The following is a 21,796-nucleotide window of genomic DNA, read 5'->3' as shown; positions in this document are numbered from 1 at the left end:
AATTAACAACCTAAATCCTTATATTAATAAACTTGGAGTTTTTCCTATTAAAAGACCATCCAGCATGAGCATGCTACACACAAACAATAGTATAAAAAAGAAAGTTAAGTTGTTTAATGAATCATTGAATGCCTCTGAACAAGAAACCAAAAGAAACATTAATACGAAGGATACAAATAATAAGTAGCTATTTCTTTAAAAAAAGAAGATTTGTTTGGTTGCCCCCACCTCGATCTGGTATTTTTACTGGATAGGAGCACAAATATAAGGGCAGTAACTATTCAGAACCCCGTATTATTGTTCAAATGTGATACTCTAAACATAATTTACACAATTAAGAAGTGTTATATCTCAAAGTCTAAAAAGTTTGATTAACAAAGAAATAATGTCACTGACTGGAAATCATTGTATACGTGGTTACTATTGGCTACTTAAAATAACTGCCAGCCTTTTGTAAAAAGCTGACAAACAAAATTACCTTTATCTTTTCAGAAAAAAATTCTCCAAAATAATGGACTAATATTCAATCAGCAATATTAATGTCAATTTCAATATTAAGTGACTTTAGTGTATTAATGCAAGTATCTTCCAAAATGTGAAAAATGTCAAATTTACTGCTTAATGATGCTACATAAACTTTTAAAAAGCATGACTGAGGTAAGAAATAAAGATATGAACGAGTTCATTTGATAGCAGAAACAAAACATTTACCAAACACTTCATATGTATTAGCAGCTATTTTGATATCAAATAAATGGAATAAAATTAAACAAAAATTAGATAAACCTTCTTTCTGAATTGGTATAGTTTTTGAAACATAACTGAAGAGTGTTTGAATTGTTTCCAATTAAAGACCTCACAAGTGACAAATAGGCGATGAGTTGATTTTTAAAAAAATTAGATGACTGAATTCATCTTAAATGACAAATGTTAATTTTTCCATCAAAATCCATTTGTATACATCCTTGAGGTAATTTAAAAAGCATGTCTGAGATTTTCTGACATAATGATGTTTTACAATTTCATTTAATATTTTTTTCTAACTCTTCTTGAAACTAATTTTGAATGCTTTTACCATAAGGAATTTGGATTAAAATGACGCATACACTGTGTGTGTCTGATTTTTCAGCAACTATACATATTATATATATTAAATTTTATTTAATATAAAACTTAATATATCTCATGTATAAATAAAAATTTAATATATCATTAGATATATTACATTTTTTACTTTATATATATATATAATATATTATTTATAATATTAATAATAATGTTAATATATAATAATATTATTTATAATATTTTTTTTACTAACTCGTTTATTTATTTTCTCAACCATATGAACCAGATGGTTGAGAAAATAAGTAAACGAGTTAGTGAAAAAAATTTAACAAGTGTAAAAGCCTACTTATTAGAAAATTACAATTATAAATTATAAAGTATTTAACGCTGATTGTAAAGTTGAAACCAAGATCATTATTTTTTACCATTTACTAAAATCTATTGAAATTAATAGACTAAAGAATAAGTAATAGGAGTGCAACAGACCTACCATGATCCATATTATGTGTCCGGACAGCTAGTTGATTATTATTCCTTTTTAAAATTTTATATAATAGTTGCATCAAATGAACATACATTGACTGATATAGCTGTAGGCACAGCAGAGTATACAGGCATCAACTGATAGCCCAGGGTGTAAACTAGTCCTGTGAGGTCCCGTCAAATACGGTATTCCCAAATGCTCATAAAATTAAAATTCCTGATTTAAAATTAAAAAATCCCATTCTCAAAATAAAGTTTGCCAAATTGAAGTTTAATAATAGTTATAAAATTATTGAAAATCTATTATTATCAAATACTAATAGAAAAATAGCATGAGAAATTCTAATTTATTAATTGTGTGAAACTTCAAATAAAACTGCCATTATTGGTATAACTACTATTTTAAAAAACTTCTTGAAAATTTGAATTTTCCCAGTAATTTTAGGGATTTTCTTGGCAACTTTTACATAAAATTCACTTCTCAATGTTTGCAAATTCTTTGCAATGCCTTCCGACATCAGAAAATATTATATAAAAAAGTTAGCAAGAAATAAAGTATGATCTAAAAAGATAACAAATTTGTTTAGTTTAACACCCACAAACACTATTTCATTAAAAGTTTCACCTGTTTTGGCTGAAAATTCAAATAACTAATTAAATCTTACTGCAAACTCTACTTCAAGTAGTATGTGTGCTTCATCAACTAAGTTTATTCAAAATATCGAGAAGCCATTTATATTACAGTACACTAAGGTAAGTTCTTAGTTATTACTTTTCCTTTTTTTCTTTAGTATTTTATATCAACTGAACTAGGTAATCGCATAGACTATAATCTTTTTTTACTTATTGGCATCAACTAAAATCTTTTTATACTTATCTTCTATAATTTCTCAATTTTTAAAAAACCACCTCTGCAATATATGTTTAATACAAAAAAAGTTTAATGATTATTACAAACTGGTACTAGAAATTTATTTAATGACTCAGTGTAATTAAGGCGATTTATAGATTATTTAAATTCTCTTATTTTCCAGTGGGCACGGGACTTAAAAAAGACATCTTTTGAACGTTCAAAACATTTAAAAGATGTTTAAAAGGCGTCTTTTTTAAGTCCTGTGCCCACTGGGTTGGAATTAGCATGGTTTTGTCAACGTATTATGTCCATACAAGAGCTTTAGACATTATAATTTTTTTTTGATTTAAATTTTTAAAATGTTTAAAGAAACTTTTCTCTTTTTTATATAACTTCACAACTTATTTATTACTCCTTTTGTGAGTCTAAAGAACACCATTTTTGAGTCTTTAGATCAATTCTGCTGAAAAGCGTTAACTTAAGTTAACAGATCATATTATGAAACTATTATGTTCATTTCACCTAAACAACGTGTTTATTTTAAATCTTATATCATTAGGTCAAGCAATTTTGTGATTTTAGGGAAAAAAAAATTAAAAATTTAAAAGAGAAAAGAATCTTCTGTTTTTTTTTTTGTTTTTTTTTGATACAAACATTTTTATTTTGTGTTATGGCATAAATTTAATTTTTTTTTATCATTTTATGACTACGAATGAAAAAATAATTATTGATATTCTTTGTTGCAAAGATTGCGTGCAATCGCTTGCGATCAATATTCTTTTGTAATTAAATATTTGTGGTTGTTTTTGCTGAGACTTTGTAATTGTAACTGTAATTGTAATTGTAACTTCTCTATGTGATTTATTTATAAAGATAATTAATATTATTTATTAAATTGATCTCGCAATAAATGTAAAATATGAGCCTAACAAACTTGTGTTTACTTTTTTCAAAATCTTTTCTTTTTTTCTATTTTTAAAACATTTTTGTTGATGATACAATTTATTACATGATTGTCTAAAGACAATCTAAAATCTTGACCATTTAAAATTGCTCTATTGGAATCTAAAACAAATTAAACAAATTTATACTGCAATTGTAACTACAAATTTTAACCTTACAAGTCCAAATGTCTAAAGTTTTTTAATAAAGATGATTTTTTATACTGCATGTTAAGTTATTTTTAACTGCTTCATCAGCACAAATTTTGTCATCATTTTGAGAAAAAATCTCAGCAAAAATTGGGTATTAGCGTAAAGCAAAAGCAATAAAAAAAGCTTTATAAATATCTAATAAAGTATAGAGGGTCCTCAGAGACACAAAGAGCTATGGTGCTAAAATGCAGAAGTGGTAAAAGTTGTAGAGAGAAAAAAACAACTGAGATAAAAACAAGATAGATGGCTCTTTTTAAAAAATTCCCTAATGAAAAGTTTATTTCAAATATTAGTGGATTAGCATCTCAGGCATATTGGCTGAGATGTTTAAGGGTTCAACTGGGTGATCAGTTGTCAGATCTTTGAAACACAATTTTATATACAAGTAAAATCACAAATGATCAAAAAAAATCTGATGTTAAAATTTATAAAAGAGCTGGAAGTTCTTTTAAATGGAAATAGAAAATAATCAACTCATATTCAAAACTTTTTTTTTTGAAATGAAAATAAATAAGTATTAAGTTACATAAATAACATATAATCACAAGTGTAAATGAAAACCTACAAACCATTTTTAATAGAACTTAAAGTCATTTAAAAATTATAGACATAAAAATACAATAACAACAAACTTAAAAACATAAAATTTATTTGTACCGATGCAACAAAACCATTAACCACTTCACCAATAGAAAACTGATTTATTTTTTTTTCTGTTTCAATTTCTTGTGATGTTAATACACTAGATAAAAACACATTATATAATAAAAACTTATACTTAGCAAAATATATTAGTCAATGCACAAAACTGTGCTTAAGTAAATCATATAGGAATAAATATATAAAAACGAAATTAACTTGTAGTTGAGCACAAAATTTAGCAGCAGAAAACAAAAAAGGTTGCAAATTATAAATCACAATGACACAGCAAAAGAAAATATATCACAACACTGATGTACTTGAAAAATAAAAACACAAAACAAAATAGTTTTTGGTCACATAAATGGACATAAAAATGAATTAATAAAATTGCGCACAGCAGCCTAAAAATGACCATCTAGTCAGTGCTTTTTTGTGCGCTGGCATTATATTAAATTAAAGAATTAAAAAGAGATTAAAGAATGCTTGTTTTAAGAGAGATAATCTTTTATCTTGAATAAAATATGGTTGTATTATTAGCAAATAAAGATTTTGCAATCAAAAAAAAATTCAAGTAGATATTAAACAGTATGGAACCTAATCCAGTATGGACTAAAGCATAAATACAAGGTACTACAGAAGTTACTAGAAGTAAAGAAAAATCTAATACTTTATTTTAATTAAAATAAAAGTTAAAAAATTTTTTTCTTAATAGACTATATAAAGAAAATGTGGAGAAAACCAATAAAAACCAAACTATACCTTTCTATCTAATCTGGGATAAATCAATTGGTTATACCATTATACAATAATTTAGAATTATGAGATTTATCTATAGATGTCTTTTAAAATAGTACAGGTATTGTAAAAATGCTAATTGCGTGAGTAACTTTGAAATCCAGAAAAACATGCACACATAAAAACAGTTTATGAGTTCAAAGGTTTGTTTACATGTTTTTAAAATGAAATGGAGCTTTTCAGTTATCTTATAATTAGACTTATAATTAAAAAAATGTTTTTCATTGATGTCAGAAGGAGCATAACTATGATAAATGTAATACTGTGGTGAATAATTCAGGGAAAAACTTTTTGCAAACAGTTCAGCCTAATGCCAGAAAAAGTAATATGATCTCACTCATAAAAGAGAGGCTGAATACTAATCTTACCTTTGTTACTGATACTTTCAATTACTTTTTAAAAGTCTCCAGCCCTCAGAATTATGAAAAATCAGGTTGGCAATTTTTTTTTTTAATTCTGATTTACTCCCGAGACTGCAAGCAACCACTATTAAGTTGGGAGTTACTAGAAAAAAAGAATAGAGTTATAGAGCAAAGAAATGGTTGACAATAAATTAAAAAGTTATAAGTTGTATGAGTAAGGAAAATACGAAGATGGGAGAGAGTTCCAAAGGTTTGAAGTGCGAGGAAAAAAACTAGATGAATAAAAGTTTTTAGAGCATGCAGGGACAGATATAGTAAACAAATGAGATTTCGCTGAATGACAATTCAAGTGAGAATGAGGTTTAGTTGATGGAACTTTTTTTTTTTTTTTTTTTTTAGATTATTCACCTCCCCAAGGCCCGAGGGGGGCCACTACAGTCGAGGAGGCTACTCATTTTTTTTTTTTAGTTGTTATTCGTGGTACTACCCTCTCTCAACTCTTTAACTCCGAAACATGAACCTTTCTGAGCAAGGCCGCTGCGCGGAGAAACTAAGTTGAGCGCGGTACTTCCAGGGACGTGGTGGGAGTCGAACTCCGAACCTCTCGCTCATGAAGCGAGCGCTTTTACCACTACACCACTACCGCATTACCGGAACTAGAGATGATAGCCCCTTAGAGCAGTGACCGATGAATTTGTAGAAAAGAGAAAGAGACACAACTTTACGATGATAGGAGAGAGGCTCAAGATTAGCAGGTAGAGCGAGTCCAACTACATTTACAATGTATTTTTTAACCTTGTCTAGAAGAGGAAGACCATCAATAGAATAACCAGCCCAAATATAACAGTATTCCATACAGAGACAAGTAAGAGATTTGTAGAGGTAGAGAATGGAATCAGGAGTAAAAGAATGGTGAGCACGATAAAGAGAAGCAACCTAAGCAGATGCTAATTTAGCAATCTATTGTGTATATAGGTACCCTGAAAGGTCAGTATATGGTTTCCATAAAAGGTCATGAAAGGTCAAGGTTGGCAATTTATTGCTAAACTCAAAGTGATCTAAAGTGCAAAGACAAGTTGTGTTCATATTAAAGAGGATTTAAAAAAAAAAATGTTTGGGCTGAGTTTTTTTGAGTAAAACAAAATAATAACTGTATACCAAGAACTACTAACTTGTAGTTTTACTCAAACTTTGTTGTCTTAATGTTAGCTTGTTGTTTCAAGTCTTCAAAATATATGCCACAATCTACAGACTTTATAATTTATTTAAGGGCGTTTAATTTCAAAGAGTTTCAGTATTAAAAATGATGTCATTGTAGAATTATTTTTTGAATTGATATTTAGAATAAACAAAATTAAGATTTTTATGATACACTCTTAAATATATTAATTTTATAAAATAAGGTGACGTTGATCACCTTATATATTCTGAATATTATTTCTTTTTATGTAAACAATGTGAACTTTTTTCTTGTTTATCTAAGACGTTCATCACTGACATTTTTGTTCTTCTATTGATATGACATTTTAAAAATTCTTAAATTTTTAATTAATAAATAGTTTTGGTAAACAACACCATTTATTAGAGATATTTCTCAAATTCTTTAATTTTTAGTTAAGAAATTTTTTATAGAATTTACACTTAACAAATTTACAGACAGCTTTTTATTATTTAAAGCAATGACTAATGTTTTATGGCAATAATTCAAGACAGATGGCGATTAAAATAGTCAATGTGTTGCAGTGTGCATTTAAAAACATATTATATTTAATATTTCTCAATTTATATGTCATATTTGGTAAGCATTTTACAGTAAAACCTAACTCTTAAATATTACAAATAAAAAAACTATTATTAAAAGTATAGAAAAATGTAAAAATCAAATCATAATTTTTTTAATTAAACATGATTCAAAGCAAACATAAAAGTCATTATTTCTAATACAAAACGCTAAATGCTGCCCAGTGGCTTGTAAAATGCGATTCAAAACTAATGCATAAATTTCAAATAAAAACGCTAGTTACCCTTTAAAAATTGTAATTAAATTTATTATTCATTAAATTTCGAATAACATTCGGTTCTCCACGTAATGACAAGTTAAGTAAGTTTCGAAATATTCTTACTATTTTCTTTAACCACAAAACTAATTTCTTTGTTCTAATATTTTTAACTTTTTAAATTTAGAATCTCTGAAACATTGTTTTAATCATCACTGATTCAGCCTGAAAATATTTTTCAAAAGAAAAAGCAGGCAAACAAGCCAAGTGTTTGAAATGTCCAAATAAATTATTAAGTTGTAAGGGCTTGTCAACCAGTGGATTAATAAGATATTTGTAACATGTTCATAACATTAATATCGAGAAAAGAAACTTAATGACGATCAAATTGCTGGTTCAAGTAACTATGAGACAATCCTTGCAAAAGCGAGTAAGTCTCTCGCATCATTTTTTTCTAAGAAACAGTCCTTAGCAGAGATAGTGGCCAGACTTACGGCCGTTGATGGATTTTTAACTCACGCAATATGCAAAAGCGAGTTTATTCGTCAAGCATTAAGTGAAAAACAATATCTTCCAAAATGTAAAAACAATGTGATGAAACTAATTCATGAATATTGTACTACGGCAAAAAATGAATTTATTGTTAAAATAAAATCACATAAGGAAAAAGGTGGAAAATTTAGCCTAACGTTTGATGAATGGACAAGTCTACGCAATCAAAGATATTTGAATATCAATATTCATTTCAATGAGTTATTTATTGATCTAGGACTGCTTAAAATTCATGGAAGCTGTACAGCTGAAGTAACAATGGACCTAGTTAAAGAGAAACTATCATAGTTTGCAGTTATCACTTTAGATGTTGCATCAACCACTGATGCTGCTGCAGTAATGATCAAATTTGATAGATTATCTGGTTTTATACACCAATTATGTTATAACCACGGTATATACTTGGCTGTAATGGACGTTATTTATAAAAGAAATGAAAATTCTAATGTTTGCCACATTGATTCGTTAGAAAATGAATCTAGATTTTCCAGTGATAACTCTAGCGAATCTGAAAATTATAATCTAAACGATTTTGAACCACAAATATGTGAAAGAGAAGATATAAATGCGGCTTTACAAATGATTAGAAAAACAGTGAAGTTTTTTAAACATTCACCTAATAGAAATTTCATTTTACAAGACTATGTAAAAGTAGAGCACAGAATTGAACTCAATTTACTGCTAGATTGTAAAAAAAGCATTAAATGAGTTGAACTCCCTAGAGCTATTTAACGATATTTGTCTCAGTTTTAAAAAATGTTTTTAATGCCCTTCAACCAATCAAAATAGCTGCAGAAGCATTAGGTAAACTTGATGCAAATTTACTAACAGCTGATGCTATTTTAAATTTTTTGTTTGATTCCCTGTGTAACAACGATGCAATTTCAGAGGAGATGTTGCTAGCTGTCTCTTGGCATTAAAGAGCGAAAAAATCAAGATCTTGTGACTTTGATTAAATACCTCCAAACACGCAATTTACATTCAACTGCTACTCCTGAGCTAGCTTCATCTTTAAAGCCTGCAATTATTTACTATGCAAATGACTTATTTAATAGATTATTCAAGTGAAGATGTCAATATTTGAATTGAAAGTGAATCCTCTAAAGAAAATAATTGCTTAACAGTTACAAATATTAAAGACAGATTGGCAATAGCTATAAATGCAGCATATAAACCTCAAAAAAGAATTTCAAATGTATGAGAATACTGAAAATATTACAAATAAATTAAAAAAGCTGCTTGATGCCTTAACTTGCATACAGCCAACCTCAATAGAAAGGGAGAGAGTATTTTCATTGTCACCTAATTTTTGCTCAAAACGAAGATCATCACTTAGTGACTCATCTCTAGACTGCTTCACAATAACAAAAAGTTATTTCCTAACCAAATAAGTTTAAAATATATTTTGTTCAAATAAAATTAATTTTTCTCAATAAATGTATTACAAATTTTAATTATGCATACTAGGGTGGAGCAATTTTCTAAGCAAAAAAGGTTCCTCTTTGGATTCTAAATTCTTGACAGATCCTAATATTTTTGAATTTTTTTTCTCTAAACCAATCAAACTTGGACCCAAAAAAAGTAGAAAAAAAAATTCATGTTTTGTTAAATAATAATTTTATTAAATAAAATTTTTTTGCAAAAAATATATTTGCAAAAATATACCTAAATACACCTCATTTTGTTAAAAATGCGGGTTTTTTAAGAAAAAACTGACTCTATTTTTCGTTCCTTTATTTTTAAATAAAAACATGTATTATTTTCAAAATCAGTATATTATTCTGCTTCTTTTGAAAAAAACTTCAACAATATTAGGACCCGTCAAGAATTTAGAATCCAAAGAGGTATCAAAAATTTTAAAAATCACTCTACCCTAATGCATACATATGCAAATTTCGTATATACAATTTTGAAATTAAATAACATTTTATAAATGTCATTTTCTTATTAAAAGTTAGTCTCGTGTTTATATATTTATTTAAGAAAGATATTTGTATATATAATATTTGTTTAAGAATCCAGAAATATTTTTAAATTTTCCGCTTCCCGGGATCAAAAAAATGTCGGGAATTGACACCCTCTAATAAAAAGTTTTTTATTAAACAAATTCAATTTTAAAATTGACTTAATAATGTTACACTTTATTGCAATCTTGACCAATAATTGTTCAATTTATGTTTTACACAATAAATTTCATTAAATATATTCTCACATGATTAAATAAGAATTTTGAGAATATTTGTCCTCAATGAAAAGTTTAGCAAATAAATGCTGTTAATTAAACTTTTGTAAGGTTAAAAAATACAACAATTTTTTTTTAACAGAATCTTAATAAGGATAATAATCATTTATTATCCTTATTAAGATTAATATATACAACAAAAATAATTTATAATAATAGACAGGCTTAAAATATCTGAAATATTTTATTAATATTTTTAATGCAAAGATTTCTTATTGAAATTCTATAATGACGCCATATACTAAAACTTTTTTGAATTAATTACGGACTTATAAATAAATTATAAAGTCTGTAAATTGTGGCATATATGTTAAGGACTAGAAACAACATGCTAACATGGAGACGGCAAGCTTCAAGTTAAACTACTAAGTTAGTTTTTCTTAGTACTTGTTTTTTTATTTTGTTTTACTCAAAAAAAATTCAGCCCAAACAATTTTTTAAAACACTCTCTTAAATAAGAACACAAGTTGTCTCGACAACTTTAAACACTTTAAAAATGGCAGTTGCTGAATGCCCACCCTAGTTTTGAGAGCTGAGTATCTAGTGTCTAACTTCAGATATAAAACCTAACATTAAGTAATTTGAATGAATAACAGCTTTTTTGTCTAAATTCAAGAGAACTATTAATTTCACTATTGTTTTTAATTAATTACTGGTTCTTTATGGAATATTTATCAAAATTTTAAAAAAATACCTGGGCTTCAAAGATAATTCAACCATTGATCGAGATATGTTTGTGTGTGATATTGGCAAGTAACTAAACAAAAATTTTAAGCTATGTTTGTTTTAAAAAATCCTTTTAAAACTCTTTTTTGAACTATTTTGAAATATTCTTACTTGTGTGTACGTAAATCACGAAAACCAATCACTTTAGCTTCTAGTATTTGCATTGGCTTAAAAGCTTTTAGAGGTGATTTACCCTTTAAAGAAAAACAAAACTTTAAATAATTACAAGTAATTTATTATCATATATAGGCTATACTTTATTTTATACTCCACATTAAAACATTTTGTTTCTACAAAAGTCATTAAAAAAATCTACCATATAAGCAATACCGCAGTTTACAAAAATTGCTGATATCAAAATTTTAAATTTGACAAATTAACATTAAAACTTGAAAAGAAAAAAATTCTTATAACAATACTTGTTCTATTGTGTCATGAATGTTTGATACGTGTATTCTTCCATTTAAACGGCCATTCATTAATGTTACACTCAGTTGTGCTGGTTTGATACCTTTAATACTTCAAGAACAATCAAAATAATGTTACTTTAAGCTATTGAATTATATGTACTTATTATTTAATGTAATGATTTAACGTAATTTTACTGCTTCATATAATAGAAAAAAACACAGAGCTTACACAGCAGATACTAATGAACCCAAGGCTGGAATACTTTCATTATCACCGTATACAAGTTTAACCAAAACTTTTCCATCAACACGTCTAAACAAAAAATAAGAAAATATAAACTCAAATTAGGTTTTAATATTATAACATTCAAAAATAAAATAATTATAAGATAATAAAAATAATTATTATACCGATTCCATAAACTATGCTTAAAAATATATGCAATATTAAAAAATATTTTCCAGAGAATTTTTCATCTTTATTAAAAAAAATTTTCATCAAAATTTTAATAATGATAAAATTAATAATTGTTAATTTATTTTAAATAAAAATTAAAATAGGTTAAATAACTAATTCTGTCTATTGTATAAAACAAGAGATAAAAAATACAAATTATAGTAAAATAATTTTAAAAGGGTGGATTTCATTAATCCTAAACCTAAATAAATGAATAAATAAAAATTACAAAATTAAAGGGAATGAGTTTGATAAAACTAGACAGTAGCCATGTCTCGACTAACGTTAAAAGCTTTTTTGGTCTCATAATGACAGTTTTCAGCCTTTATTCAAACCACATAAAAAGAAGCTTAAATCAAAAGCAAGTAATAATACTTTATAAAATAGAATTTTTTTTTTCAATATATTTATTCTATTTTTGTGTTAAGGCAACACTGATTGTCATCACATGTGCAGAAGTTGGTATTTATATCCACAAAAAAGCTAGAGCAACTTGCTCATTAAGTTATTTCCATGGAAACATTGATACTCCACATCAATTTGCTGCTTTTAGAGGTGGTAAAATTTGCAAGTCACAACTCTGGGTAAACTTGATGCAGCCTTGTCTATTCAATCATTTTTTATCATAAATTTTGATAGGAAAACTGTGGTACTATATGACTATGGTATTAAAAAAGAGGAGTGTATGGTCATTGTCAAGTAGAATGCATGGTCTTTAGTCAGAGAGAAAAATACTGATTCTAATTCTGGTTTTATTTTCTACCTCGACAAATCTCCTTTTTGTCGCAGTATGGAATACTGCTGTCATTTATAGACTGTTTTTTCTAATGATACTTTTACTCTTCTAGACAAGGTCCAAAACCACATTGTAAACATAGTAAGACCTGCTTTATCTACCAAGTTTGAGCCTCTCTCCCATTGTTGTGAAGTTGCTTTTTCTTTTCTTAAAAATATTATCATGGTCGCTGCTCAAAGGAGCTATTATCTCCATCAACAAAAACTTATTCTCGTTCGACTCATCATTCAGCAAAGTTGCATCCTTTAAAAACTTTTATTCATTCTAAAAACTTTTGTCTAGCTTAATTTTCCAGCACTCCTTTGGAAATATCTTCATAATTTTCTTACTCATATAACCTACAAAATTTTAAGTCTTTTGTCAACCATTTACATTCTATTTAACTTTATTCTTTGTTTTATAGTAATTCTTAACTTAACTATGTTTGCTTGCAGCCTTGTTGAGAGATCTTTAACCTACACACTAGGGGAACCTCCGAAAATCTAGCAGATAAATTTGCCCACAAAATGTTTCTTATCATTTATAACACCTGCACTGTAAATTCAATTTAGTAAAATATATCTTATTTTTAAATGCATATGATTTAATAAAGCAATTATTAAATCATATGCAACAAACATCTTATTTCTGGTGGTGATGATTCTGGTGGATTAATAGGGATTTTAAGATCTGAGCTATTTAACAGACCTATTCCCTATCATAGGTGCAATTCAAACATTTTGGATCTTTTTTTTTTTTTTTAATAACTTTTTTCATCTGCCAACAACAACAAAATTACCTCCTTGAACTAATTTTAAGTTTATAAAAAAATTAAAAGAAAAGCATCCATTAAAAAAAAAAATCATACAATCTTCTACATAAAACACCTCATTCTCTTCCTACTGTAAAAAACCTGGAGAGATGATTGTAAGCTATTAATTAAGTCAATAGCCTATAATCATCTTTAAATTACCTAAACTAGAGCACCCAAAAAAAAGTCTTCCTAGAGTCTTTTCTAATCTCTAAAAAAAAAGATAGCCTGAAAGAAACAGCTGTTTATTAGCTATTCCTGGTTACACACATCGTTTAAAATGAGGGAGGTACCTAATTAGGTGAAACCTAAAAAAAAATCATATCAAGCTGCATTTAAGCTCAAGAAACTCTGACCAGACATTTCCTTGGAATTTAAGTCTCATAAAAAAATATGCAAGAAACAAACAAGGTAGCTGAGGGCTAAGTCTGATTATTATATTAAAATGTTTTACCAAAAACAATTTAACTTTAAAAACTTTATTATATACTTATAGATTAAAAACTTTGTTACTTATAGATAATGTGTTCAATAAGACCAGTCTTGAAAAAAATGAAATATAAAATTTATGTCACATTTTGATTAAATAACTTTTTTTTTGACCTAATAAAGTTTAAAAATAAACTATTTTTTATTAAGTTGTATTTAAAATAAAGTTTTTCATGATTTTGGAAATGTTTTACACATTACTTTTATCGCCCTAGGCTAGACCAGGCACTGATATATCCTAAATATATTTTTTCTAAATTAATAGGAGGCATCAACTGGAGAGGTTAAAAAAATAAAAATAGAGAAAATACTTTAAATAATCGTATAAAATCTTTTTGAATCTTTAAATATTTTAAACAACTGCAAGTTCTGTTATTAATAAATATTTGTTGATAATAACAATATTTATGTTTACATTTTATTAAACTTTGTTGTTACACACATAATTTTGATTTTTATTACAATTATTTATTGTTTGACAGGTAAATGTAAAATACAATTAAGTAAAAACATTTACACCAAGAAAATTAGAGATAATTTAGAAAAAAATAAAAATTCCAATTATTTCATAATGTAAGGAAAATTTATAGCATCGGATAAGCCACTTTGAAATATTTAGTTTGATGAAAAGATATAAAAACCCAACTATGTATTCCATGATATGACTAGAGGGAGCTGTTTAAGGTCTGCTTCCTCAGAGTTTATTCACAGGTTATTTATTAGAGGTGAATTCTTTTCCTCAGAGGTGAGAGTCAAATTTTTATAGTCCATAAAATTGGCAGATACTTAAAATATGCAGTACTTAAAATATTTTTTATAACATATGCAGTACTTAAAATTTTTTTTTACAACAAATTAGAAATATGCAGTACTTAAAATATAACATTTCAAATTGTGTAATTTACATTACACAATTTGAAATGTTATATTTTAAGTACTGCATATTTCTGATTTGTTGTAAAAAAATATCTTAGTGTTCTTTAAAGTGTTACATTCTTTCTTTTAGCAAATTTTCAAAGCATTAGCTGTATTCAAAACAAATATTGTTTTAAAAACAATATTTGTTTTGTAAAAAAGTAGCAAATGCTTTTTTTTTTTTTTAAATAGCATTTGCTACTTTTGTTGGCAAATACATAGTCAAAACATGCTTTTAAACTCCATTGTACATTTAAAATCTTGATCACAATCTTCTTCACAAATAATATTATTGTTAAATTTAATAACCCAACTACTAACATTACTTAAACCATTGAATATCATAAGAAACAGTTCAAAAAAGGGACACAATAACAAAAATTATTTAATGACTGAACAGAATGTACATATGTAAAAATAAAATATGTTAAAACAATGTGAATATGGATTTTACAATCTTGTTGAACATATGTTACTATTTAATTTATATAATTTTTTTTCTTTTTTTTCATTCTAGTTAAACCAAAACTAAATTTCAATTAATAATATTAATTATACAAGCTAAATTATATGTATAATTATATAATATAAAAAAATCTTTACTCTAAATAAGTAACAGCAACTACACTTTGAATTGGAACTGGTTGTTTGAGTACATCATTTAAATGCTAAAATAAAACATTTTTGTTCTGAGATCAAATTCAAAATTTAAAAGAAACATGAAATCCAAATAAATTACAATTAAGCTTCTTAAAAATATTTCAAAAAAATATAAATAAATTATAGTCAAAGTAAATACTTTTAAATTTTTTTACTTGACCTACCATTCTTGGAAAAGCATAAGCTAGCGTAAAATTCATGTCCGCTATAACAACTGCAATTAGAAAGTTATTTGCATAAACAACTGTTCCTTTCATTTTAACATCAGGTTTGAACTAAGATAAAAATCAAATAAAATGGGTGCTTAAAAAAAAATCAAAACTTAAAAAAATTAATGAAATAAAGAAAATCAGAAAGCACTCCAAAATTTAAAATAATTAAAACTTTAATGTTAGTTATAAAAAACCCTTAGTCCAGTACAACAAATAAATTTTAATATTATATTCGATTAAAGATTTAATATCAATTTAAGACTTAGTTAAGATAAATAATATAAGATATAATAAATAAAAATTATAATATTATGTTTTAAATTTAATTTCATAAGTAAAATGATAAAAAATTAAATAATAAAATTATATACCTTCGCTGTTTTTTTGTTTAAATAAGCAGCAATTGCATTTTTTTCTCCAAATCCATAAAACAACCTTTTTGAAAGATCAATATCAACAACAATAAGTTGGCATTCATCACCAACTTCCAAACCATGATCTAAGAAACAAATAGATAGGTACATAAAAAATTGAATTAATTTGAACTGAATTTGAAACAAAAATTGAATTGATTTGAACTAAAGTTTGCAATGTTAAACAATAATCAACTGTGAGTTTACGAAGCAATTAACTATATAAACTGGAATTGTAACTTTATGGTGATCTCATGTTCCATAAGTTAGTATTGGTATTAGTAATTGCTGTAACTAGTATAAGCTAGTGAGTGTGGTATTAACACACAATGACAGCCGATTCGCTTGATTGCTGCTCATCCAGCAATCAAGACCTGCTTTAAAACTGTAAACTGGATTGTGCTTGCTTTTTTTTCGCTTGGCAAGCTATTCCACAAATCGGCTGATCTATTAAATAAAAAGTTTTCACGACACCCTTGCTTAGTGATTTCTTTGACATATTTAAAGCGGTGACCTCTCATTTGAGTTTGTTGAATAATAATTTTTTTTATTGTTTCCAAATCATTTAAAAACTGTTAAAGAAATCAAAAAGTTCAATCATATCTCCTCATTATCTCCTTTCTGTCAAAGAGCTTTTAGACGATTCTCATTGTTGATCTTTTTAAGTGATGGTATTAATCAAGTTGCATAATATTGGACTCTTTCTAATAAATTTCTCCCTTTCGAATAGGTTACCAAACTGGTACTGCAAACTCTAACAGTGGTCACACTAAAGAAACATAAAGTATTCTCAGCAGTCTAACATCTAAACAAACAAAGCATTTTCTAATCCGACCAAACATTTGGTTGGCTTTGCCTATGCATTTTATTACATGATTTTTCCATTTCAGACTGCTTTAGAAGATTACTCTAAGATCACTTTCATATTCTGTTGTTTTACTTTTGTTCATTGATAGGGGTGATTTTTTGTTATTTCAGCCAAAGTGCATGACCATACATTTCCAAATATTAAATTTCACAAGCCAATCTTGAGTCCACTTAAAAGCTAAATCAAGATCTGATTGCAAAGAAAGAAATGATGCAATGGAGGCATTTCATTACAAATTTTGGTTTCATCTGCATACAGCTTAACAAGGTTTTTTAGAGTTTCAGGTAAATTGTTTATAAATATTACATACAAGAGTGGTCCAATTACTGATCCCTGTGGCACACCACTGGTAATTTCTTCCCAAGAGGATACATTTTCGCAACTCTTTATTTTCTTTTTTTAAAAATGCTTTGATCGATTACATAACCAGACCAGATATTCCATAAGCTGTAAGTTTAAGCAACAATCTTTTATGTGGCACTGTGTCAAATGCCCTGGCAAAATCCAAAAAGATAACATCAACAGGTTTACCATTCTATAAGGCTGTTGAAATAAAATCGTTCATTTAACTTAAATAAACAAAGTTAAGTAATAATAAATCTTTATGCAATCTTATGCTTAATCTTTATTTTTATTAACAAAACTTAAATGATGATATATAGGAAATGATGATATATAGGAAATCAATTAAATTAATAAATGGTCTGAAAGACATAGCTCTAATATTCATGTAAGTCTTGTAATGCGTGTTCTGCATGTTCTGTATAAAAAAATGGCATTAATAAAATCTGTCCAAAACACAAAATTGTGGAAAAAAAGCCACAAATATTTAACTGCACTCATAAAACTTAGAACTACAAAACCTTTAACTTACAAAACCATTAAAAATGTTTTAAAATGCATTTAATTTGACTGCTACATAACCACAGGTCTTTCATTTAATAACATAACTTACATATTTTTATTATTAACTCTTAAAAATATTACAAATAAATTTTGAAGAACACATAATTACTATTTTTAACATATACTTTCCTAACTTTATTAAAACCAGAAGCTATATTTTAAAGATCTATTTCTTTTACAATAGATGAATTAAAAAAAAAAAAAACTATACCAACTGATAATACAACTCCTTTCAAAAGTAATTCACTATGCAAGTCATGATATGTTACCAGAACTTCTTCTTTTGATATAGTGGAAACCTTAAAGTTTTTTAAAATATTTTTTGAATAATTACCTACATATTAAAATAAAATTTAAAAATAAAAAACTTGAAATTCATAAAACTGAAAATAAAAAGTTAAGAAAAAAGTTGCATAAGAGAACTTTATCACCTTTGTTAAAATGACCTCGCCTATTAAACTGGGAAGAACTTGAACTTCTTTATCTAATAAATAAGAAAACCAAAAAATTAATATTAAAGCAGGTCAATTTTGAAACTGTATGGATAAGTGAGGATTATGTATGGATAAGTGAGAATTAGTATTTTGTTATTAGATGCAGTTCATATCCTTTTAAAAAATCATTTTCATTTTATGTTCTATTTGCTTAGTAGACAATAGAAAATATCAACGTTTCAAACTTTTAAATAATTAAGTTTTGACCTAATTAAGCTTAGATTATATAACTTTAAAACTTTAATCTTTTTAAAGTGAAACACTTTTAAATTAAAAAGACATTAATTTTATTTATTATATCCTTTTTTTTTAATTTAAAAAAAAAAACTACATTTAAAAATAAATATAAACTAAACTACAGATAAAAATCTTAACATTCGTTAAGATTTTTATTTTTTTAGTTTATTTTTTTAAAGTTTTTATTTCTTTTTTCAGGTTATAATTATTTTAAAGTTTAATGTAGGTATCTTTTTTAGCGCATCTATATTTACAATACTGTAACTATAGATGCAATTTTTTTTTATTATTCTTTGTATTTTTCTAGGAGGATGAATAATAATATAAATAAAATAAAAGTGCATATAATAATATATACTAATATATCATAAAATAAAAGTGTACAAAATAATATATAATAATATAATAAAATAAAAAAAATATATATATATATATACACACACACACACACACACAAATATACATATAAAATAATAATGAAAATAAAATAAAAGATAATAATATTTAGTAAAATAATATAAATAAAATATATATATATATATATATATATATATATATATATATATATATATATATATATATATATATATATATATATATGATGAACAAACCTTCAGAATAGGAACAAGACACATGTAAATTTTTTCTCTGCATTAAATAACTATGCAATAAATTATTTGTAGACATTGCCACATTTATTGGACTTCCTTCTTCTTTCAGTAACAAAGATGGCTTTGCAGTCAGTAAAAATCGATTTTTTTCGGCATCTATTTCTATCACCTAAAACATATAATATATATATATATATATATATATATATGTATATATTAAAGTCTATCAATTAATGATAATTTCAATCAAACTTTGCAGGGTTTTTTCAACAACAACAACCGAAAAAAAAAAAAAATCAGGAAAATGAATTTAATTTTTTTTTATTTTTAAAATAACAATCAATTAGCCATAAAATCAACATTAATAAAATAAGATAGTTAAAAAAAATAATTCAAAAATATCAAATAATTAATTATATAATCATAACTCAAAATGAGTTTAGAACATAAAAATTTTTTAAAAAATTACTAATTTAAATTGTCCACATTTGGCTCAATAGCAAAGAAAAACTTTATATAAATAAACTCCATATATATACTTTATATATAAAGTATATATATATATACATAAAGTATATATATATATAAAGTATATATATATATATAAAGTATATATATATATATAAAGTATATATATATATTTATATATATATATATATATATATATATATATATATATATATATATATATATATATATATATATATATATAAAGTATATGTATATACTTTATATATATATACTTTGTAATATATATACTTTATATATATATAAACTCAATAGCAAAGAAAAACAAAAAAAAATCTCTGCATTGATTCAACTGATTTCATGCACTTTTAACCAATACTCGTTCAGAAGTTGCTTCAAACGCTCAGTTGATTGAATTTGATGGTTTACCAATTGATGGTTTACCAATTGAGCATCAATCCATGATCAAATATTTCCTATTGGGTTGATATCTGGTAATCTATTGCACCAAGACAATTGATTTTCTTTGTGCTAAACCAGTGTGTTATACTATATGCTGCGTGTGCTGTCTTACTAGGAGATGTATTGCTTGCTTCTGCCATACAATTGCTTTATTGATGAAATCAAACGTGTTTTAAGTGTGTTTTTGTAGGTATATTGGTTGATACAACCATTATACAGCTCACAAATGCAAAGGCCTTTGTGGGAAAAACATCCCCATATGTCTACTGAGCCTCCACCACCTTGTCCTCTAGCTTGTAAATAGCGCTTGCAATATTTCTCAGTTGAAAATCTTTTAACATATATTCTTCCTTTGTGGTTCACAGCCTAAATATTTGAATCATTACTCCAAATCACTTTTGCCCTATGCAAATGTTCTTTGCACCATTTTTGTCTTTTGCAGCAAGTTTTTTTGTCCGCAGTTTTTGGATACAGTAAAAGAATGAGATTTTGATGAATGGCAAGTCAAGCAAGAATGAGTTTTAGTTGATGGAACTAGTGATGAAAGCTCCTTTGAGCAGCAACCATTGTAGTATTTGTAGAAAAGAGAAAGAGATGCAACTTTGCGACAATGGAAAAGAGGCTCAAGCTTAGCAGATAGACCGGATCCAACTATGTTTACAATGAATTTTTAGATATTGTCTAGAAGAAAAAGAGCATCATTACAAGAACGAGCCCAAATATGACAACAGTATTCCATACAGGGACGAATACAAGATTTGTAGAGAATGGAATCAGGAGAGAGAAAATGGGGAGCATGATAGAGAAGCAACCTTAGCAGATGATAATTTAGCAATCCATTGTATATATGGTTTCCATGAAAAGTCAGTAGTAAATGATAATCCAAGAAGACGTAATAAAGAGGACTCAGTGAGAGGGTTGCCATTCATTAATGTAGGAATGTCGACAGTACTACGTTAGTTACTTGCAGTAAATAGCTGGGCTTTGTTGGAGTTAAAATTTACAAGCCACTGTGAGCCCCAATCTGTTACAGAAGTGAGATCAGATTCAAGATTGGCTGCCTGTTTTTAGCAATCGAAAAGACTTTTATCAAGACAGGAATATAAAGTTGAGTCATCAGCAAAAAAAGCTACTTTTAGATGTAAGGTTGTCAGAAAAGATCATTAATATAGATAAGAAACAAAATAGAACCTAGAAAAGAACCTTGAGGTTCCACAGAAGTTAATGGAAATAAAGAAGAAAGGAAAGTGTTGAAATATATATATATATATATATATATATATATATATATATATATATATATATATATATATATATACACACACTTAAATAAAAAATTTATATTATGCATTATATTGTTTATTATAAAAATATATATTATATATGTATAATATTTACTTAAATACAATAATTTATTCATTCAACAACACTTGTATAAAACATTTTGACATAATTGCTTCTATTTAGTTGTTTTTGATATCTCATGCCTTTATATACAATTCGTATTGATAATGATAACAATATATCTAGACTAAACTGTGCAATCGGGTACCCTTGCGGTTATAAAAATAGATTTAATAAATTTACTACCTATTGAGAAAAAAATGTGATAATAAAAATATATAAAAATGTGAATATAAAATAATATAAATGTGCAATAAAACAATGTTATTAGGATTTATTCTCATCAGATTCTTTCTACCTTGAACATTTGCTAGCTGGTGTAATTTAAAA

The 21,796-nt window shown here is 26.2% G+C and overlaps 1 protein-coding gene across 1 annotated transcript in view; it reads right to left on the bottom strand.

Moving 5' to 3' along the window:
- Window positions 1–21,796, bottom strand: part of LOC100215557 (protein RRP5 homolog) — a 92,645-nt gene that overhangs the window by 20,946 nt on the left and 49,903 nt on the right. Inside the window, exons 20-30 of the mRNA XM_065792269.1 lie at window positions 19,133–19,301; window positions 18,222–18,274; window positions 18,002–18,089; window positions 15,975–16,102; window positions 15,556–15,666; window positions 15,335–15,399; window positions 11,514–11,597; window positions 11,294–11,393; window positions 10,986–11,068; window positions 10,843–10,905; window positions 4,216–4,300 (exon numbers count right to left, since the gene is read on the bottom strand). Coding sequence (XP_065648341.1) covers window positions 4,216–4,300; window positions 10,843–10,905; window positions 10,986–11,068; window positions 11,294–11,393; window positions 11,514–11,597; window positions 15,335–15,399; window positions 15,556–15,666; window positions 15,975–16,102; window positions 18,002–18,089; window positions 18,222–18,274; window positions 19,133–19,301 — 1,029 coding nt within the window. The remainder of the gene's footprint in view (window positions 1–4,215; window positions 4,301–10,842; window positions 10,906–10,985; window positions 11,069–11,293; window positions 11,394–11,513; window positions 11,598–15,334; window positions 15,400–15,555; window positions 15,667–15,974; window positions 16,103–18,001; window positions 18,090–18,221; window positions 18,275–19,132; window positions 19,302–21,796) is intronic.

This window comes from Hydra vulgaris, chromosome 03 (genome assembly GCF_038396675.1).
Source record: "Hydra vulgaris chromosome 03, alternate assembly HydraT2T_AEP".
Lineage (NCBI taxonomy): Eukaryota > Metazoa > Cnidaria > Hydrozoa > Anthoathecata > Hydridae > Hydra > Hydra vulgaris.
This window is presented reverse-complemented; position numbering and strand designations above follow the sequence as displayed.